General features: G+C 41.9%; 1 protein-coding gene across 1 annotated transcript; it reads right to left on the minus strand.

Annotated features, from left to right (window-relative positions):
- Positions 1 to 324: 324 nt before the first annotated feature.
- Positions 325 to 5,995, minus strand: LOC121537055 (dnaJ homolog subfamily B member 11-like). Its single transcript, XM_041844801.1, has 10 exons — positions 5,708 to 5,995; positions 4,997 to 5,153; positions 3,995 to 4,092; positions 3,590 to 3,725; positions 3,325 to 3,467; positions 3,115 to 3,197; positions 2,974 to 3,031; positions 2,534 to 2,645; positions 1,992 to 2,151; positions 325 to 1,544 (listed from the first exon to the last, which is right to left on the minus strand). Exons 1-10 carry the CDS (start codon positions 5,779 to 5,781, stop codon positions 1,480 to 1,482), a joined length of 1,086 nt encoding a protein of 361 aa, XP_041700735.1. The 5' UTR covers positions 5,782 to 5,995; the 3' UTR covers positions 325 to 1,479.
- Between the last annotated feature and the right edge of the window lie 203 nt (positions 5,996 to 6,198).

Genomic DNA, 6,198 nt, shown 5'->3' on the forward strand with positions numbered 1-6,198 from the left:
GTAAGTCGCTTTGGATAAAAGCGTCTGCTAAATGGCATATTATTATTTATTATTATCAAAGTGGTGACAGCAGACACCCTTTGCTGCCATGCTTTACACTTGCTGCCCTCTACTGGTAATATATTGAGACTACAGTTACTCCCCTTTACTGATGTGCACGATAGAGATGTCAATTTGATGACAATGAGGTGGACAGTGATGCTCCAGACAGGCAAGACAGCGCAGGTACACACGCACACAGTATAAAATATCTTACACCCTTGACAATTGACCACTGAAAATGCACTCCATCAATTTTGTTTAAAGCATAAAGTAACCTGTATGTAAGGTTATTTGACCAAGTCATTATTTATTATAAACTTCATTGAAAAGTACATTTTCCCGTCTGTACTGTAGCACACTGGAACACGTCCCGTTATTTACAGTAGTCTCTTTCTGTCAGGCAGAGCAGTCCAGAGAACATAGGGCTGTGTCTGAAATGGCACCCTACTCCCTTTAAAGTGCACAACTTCTGACCAGAACCCTATGGGCCCTGGTCAAAAAGTAACACACTGTATAGGGAAAAGTGTGCCATTTCAGACACACCCATAGTCTGAGAGGAGAGGCAGAGCAAGAGGTGTGGATGGTGGTGGGAGGCAGGGCAGGCTGGAGATGGGGTCTCCAGACCAGGATGATATCCTTGCCACCCTGACGCTGATGAGGCAGCTCCAGAAGCACACTCTCAAAGTGGCCTTTCTTTCAGCAGACAGAATGCTAACTCAAGACCTTGCACCACAAAGAATACATCTAAACATACGATCCAATTCAACGAAAGCAAAACAACTAAAATGTTGTTTGTTCTTTCCTATTTACAAGTGTTTTAAGACATTACTGAACAGGAATACAAAGGAAACTGGGTTAAATTACAGAATCGTTTGAAGTGTCGGAGGGGTCAAAATCACTTGAGGTTAAATTAAATGGCCTAGTACAGTACTACATTCATAAAACTGTTAGGGGAATAGTATTCCAGTCTTGCTGATGTCCATGAGAAGTTGTTGACTTTGATTCCAGTCCAGCTCCTCTTCTAGAGCTCAGTCAGGTGTGATGGGTTTAACATTGGAAATGTGACTTTTAATGATCCAAGATGTCTGTGATAGTGGATGACAATAGCTGACATTAAAAGATCCAAACTCTCCAAATTGATGCAAAGAAGTAATTTGTAATTTGAGGGGGAATTATGGTGGAAGTAAAATCAAAACAAATTGGGCAAGGGCAAGCAAATTAAAAGGATAAATACGCTGTTGTTTCGACCCATTGATGTTAAATATAACAAGGACTTCTTTAAAAGAAACTGAACAACATCAAGCCACCTTCAGAATGTAGAATATTACAAAACAAAATCAACCCATCCTGAGAACAATCAAAAAATAAATACACCCCTATGCTTGCTCCTTTGTGTGTGTGTGTCACAGAACTCAGTCCAGACTGTCTGTTGGTGTGTTAGTATCCCTGTAGTCCATTGTAAACCTTCTGTACTGACGATTGCTTCAGAATCCCCCTCACTCCTGAGAACAACAAAAGCAAGGCCCAATTTAAAGTACTAAGCATTATGATCATAATTATGACATGTTTCAGAACCATTCATAGCTGACAAGTTAATCAGTACTTTCATTGTCTTCTTGTCAGTGGCATAAAGTCTAAGGCTCGAAGACAATTTATTGTGATGTATTTGTCGCCTATGGTTTGTACATTTGTTATTTGAAATATTGGGGTGTGAGCCAAGGACCCTAGAACTCTGAGGCCGCCCCCGCCTTGCAGGAGCATGTCCTGCGCCTCTGAGTCTTGTGTACATTGTTAATATGCATAATCTTTATGGAAGAACAAGGTCTTTACCTGATATGCAACATGCAGTTTACCTTTTACTGATACCATCAATGGCAACTCAACCTCATCCTCAAGTCTAATAGATCATTACAAAACCCTTTCCCCATGTTTATCAACTTCCTCCTTACCCTCTTTCTGATTGTCATCCAGCTGTGTCTGTGGGAACTCGATGTCAAAAGAGACAATGAGAGATCCACGGATGTTGTTGTTGTCAAAATTGGGCAGGCCTTCTCCCTTCTTCCACAGCCGAGCACCAGGCTTGGTGATCTTGTCCCTCACAATGTGAACCTGTCAAAGGGGCAGTCACAAGTCAATGAGGTTGTTATTGATTCAAAGATGGGTCAATTTTGGATCAATCATTCATTCCAAACCCAGATTAAGCCTACTCTGGACAAAAAGCATGCTCAATGGAGAATATCCATTAAAAGTTATTTTTAGTCCAGGAATAACTTCATTTGGGTCGGGGAAATTGGCCATTACATTTGATTACATGTTGGAAAAACAGTTCATGTTTATTTCTTGGTCTCCACTGGGAATCTTGTTTTTGGTCCTGATTAAACATGTAGAATCGGCCACAGACAGTTGGCCTGAGTTGGGGGGAAAACGACCCAACGCATCATTGCTAGTTAGTAGGCTGTAGCTGGATAGATGTGTAGGAGCCTTTACACACCTTATGTCCATCGAGGTGTGTGATGTCTATCTCAAAGCCAACCAGAGCCTCTACCAGGGAGATGGTGACATTAGTGTACAGGTCATCTCCTCGACGCTCAAACACTGGATGTCTGGAAGTACACACACACACACACACACATTAATAATAATTATTTAATAAAACAGCTTCCACTGACAACATATTACTGTACAATAGAAACAGGCTAACTAACAGAGTGAGAATGCATTTGCATAAAGCAAGCATACAAATAGATAAACAGAAGGGCCAAGACATAGACAACGCAAGTAGAGTACATTCCCAAAATCTTTACATAACAGAAATGTATTCACTTGACAGTTTGAGCTGTACTGAAAAAGGTATTAGACTCAGAAGGATAGATCAGCCTAGTCAGAATCATTATATAATATCTGAAATAAGGAAATGCATGCTGCTCTTACTTCATAACTTTGATGCGGAAGCGTAGATCCCCTGGCTCTCCGTCGATGTGAGGTTCACCTGTAAAATATATTATATTATTTATATACAATGATTTTACCCTTGTTACCCATGTTATCCTGACGGTTGAGTAAGTAGCTTACCTTCTCCAATGAAAGGGTACTCCATCTCATCTCTCACTCCCTGTTCAATCTCCACCTCCAAAGTTCTCTCCTCATTCACCAGCCTGGGATCATTGAGAGAGTCAAATCATAACCATTATTATGAAACTATTATCTTTATTACTGAGCATGTAAAGAAAGAGACCACTGTCTCCTGTGTTATCAGTCTCAGCCAATAGGACAGTGACTCACTTTATATTGGGGCACTCGTCACACACTACTTCCTGGGTCATCTGGAAGCGTCCAGGTCCGAGCTGCGTCGTCCTCATTTCCTGTCTGCAGTTGCATTTCCTTTTCCCAGGGGCCTCTTTGGCTACAGGCTTGTTGCGTACAACCTGGGAGGTACATATAGGTGATATGATGAGAGTGGTAGGTATGTGTTGGACTAGGGTAGGACTGGTGAAGCACACCAATCGTATACAATATATCACAGACCACCATCAGTGATTAATAGTACCTCTACAAAGTTCCCAGAGTGCACTTCTTCGAGTGTGACCTCCAGGTCTAGTACAATGTCATTTCCTCTGGGAATGTTCCTGTCCTGTTGTCCTTGCCGGTTTCCTCCGAACATGAAGCCAAAGTCCCCAAAGAAACTGTAAGAGGTGATGGGTTGTGAGAGAACAGTGATGCCGAAGGCATTCTTTGATTCTTAAACCTCACATGCTTAGGCCTACAATTGCATATAGGGTATGGCTTGTAACTGGAATACAGACATCATTATTTTACAACACTAGTGCCTAGTAGTATAAATTAATGGAACGCTCATTAGGTATTGTTAAGCACAGGTATATGTATGAATGTGTGACTCCATCATATACAGTATTTATGGTAATTAGGTAAACCTACTATTAGGTCAACCTACCTGGAGAAGATATCATTGTGAGAACCATGGTGACCCTCTTTCAGACCATCCTCTCCGTATGCATCATACTGCTTCCTCTTCTCATCATCTGAGAGCACCTACAAACAGCACAACATCAGGGACTAACTAATTAAAGTAACAAAATAAATGGTTTCGTTGCATAAGTGAATTTGCAACATTGTATAAACTTTACTTGCAAACACTTAACATCAAAAAATTTTTTTACGAATAGCTCATCATCATGCAATTGTCCAAATTTGATCTCTTTCGATTTTGTTATGGGATTAGTTGTCACTCATGATGCCATTGGTATGAAAAATGTATGCACTCACTAACTGTAAATCGCTCTGGATAAGAGCGTCTGCTAAATGACTAAAATATAAAAATATATATAAAATATTGGTGCACATCATAGAAACTGTCACTGAGCCGGTCCGCGTTCTACACGTCATGTTTTCATGAGAGCAAGCAGACCACAATATGAGCCAATCAGAGGCAGCCACACGGTCTTCTTGGCCAATCAAAAGGCTTATGTCGTTGCCAACGACACTCCGCGGTTTTCAGGGATACAGTATTTTCAACCTAACTTCCTTTACCCCTGAAAAACAAATGTAGGGACTCCGCTCAGGCGTCTTTTTACGCCTGCTACGTTAGGTTACCAACAACAACCAAATAGGTTGCATCAGTTTCCTACAAAATACTTTTGTATCGGTGCCTCGAGCGCGTCCGCAAATGAAATAGAACGAAAACCCTAATATACACCCTTGCTAAATTAGAATTATAAAAAGGTTATTGGGAGAGAAAGCAATAAAGAGCTAGCGTTCTCTCTTAAAACGCAACTCAGTTTCCGTTCAGATCTTTTAAATATCTTAATGACATGAGCATTGTTTCTGATGCCACAAATCAGACATCATTATTTATTGGTAAAACAAAAAGGGCCATTCAAAGCATTGGCAGAAAAGTTATATAAGATACAGGGAAATACAGTGGGTAATTTCCTACCTCATAGGCTGACCCCAGGTCTGCGAATTTGTCAGCAGCAGTAGGGTCATCGGGGTTTCTGTCAGGGTGAAGCTGGAGAGCCAGCTTTCTGTAAGCCTTCTTGATGTCCCTCACAGATGCCGACTTGCTCACCCCCAAGATCTTGTAGAAATCTCGCCTGTAGAGAAAGGTGAAAATGCGAGGGGGAATCTAGCTACAGGGACTCTTGTAGATACAGTATTTTCCATTCATGATAGGGACAGGTGGAGTAGGGTTCACAAAAGTGTAGTTTGTCTGTAATAATTTTTGCTTGTGTATTGTATTTATGAAGTAAAACATTCTAAATGAGAATCACCCAGAATGATTCAGATTGATATCAACTGCTCTCTTTTGAGAGTACAAAGCCAGCGGGCAAGCTAGCCCACTCTTCCCTGAGATGGCATTAATTCCCTTGACTAATATGACACAACCTACACACGATTCACGATACTGGAAACAAATAATCAGGCAAGGGTGATGTTGACTACCCTATCGGACAATACATTTATTTATAGTGTTGTTGAGATTGCTTATTTTCCTCCTCCAGCTAGTAGCTAACTAGCCCTTTTACACATGGAGAATGGGGTTCAGAAGCGTAGACCAATCACAATGAAACATGTGTAACAGCTAGCGACACTGCGTTCGACCGTTGCAGAATCGGTGTGTTCGGGTAATATAGAAACATGTACTTACCCTGCAAGCACTGCCGCAACAAAATACAGGACAAGACAGCAAACACTGCACAGATTCATCCCTTTAACGGCCATAGATCCCAGTTTCTTCAAGAAACCAACAGAACAACCCGGCTTTTGATATTGGCTTCCTTTCTGTCACTTGCCCTCTTCCTTCTGTCTAATCAGAACCGCCCACTTGCTACCCGGAAGTCCCGCCTCTCGTCCGAGCCCGCCCGCCTACGGTTAAAGGGGATACATGGTCAATGAGCTGTCTGCATTGGCCATGCAGCGTTTACGGTGATTCCGCCTCTGGGCATTCATACTGTACTTCTTGCACTTCGTGGAGCAGCGCAGAGCTGTTGTGAAGGAAGTTGTCAAGGAAGTGAGTTGCTGTTTATACAGGACCTCCCGCCCCCACCTACCGTCAACCAATCATGACAATGCGGAGCTATACCGCGCTATATGGAGCCCTCCACATTGTTACAACATTTGGGAGGCGCACAGCTATGC

Source organism: Coregonus clupeaformis, chromosome 23 (genome assembly GCF_020615455.1).
Source record: "Coregonus clupeaformis isolate EN_2021a chromosome 23, ASM2061545v1, whole genome shotgun sequence".
Classification (NCBI taxonomy): domain Eukaryota; kingdom Metazoa; phylum Chordata; class Actinopteri; order Salmoniformes; family Salmonidae; genus Coregonus; species Coregonus clupeaformis.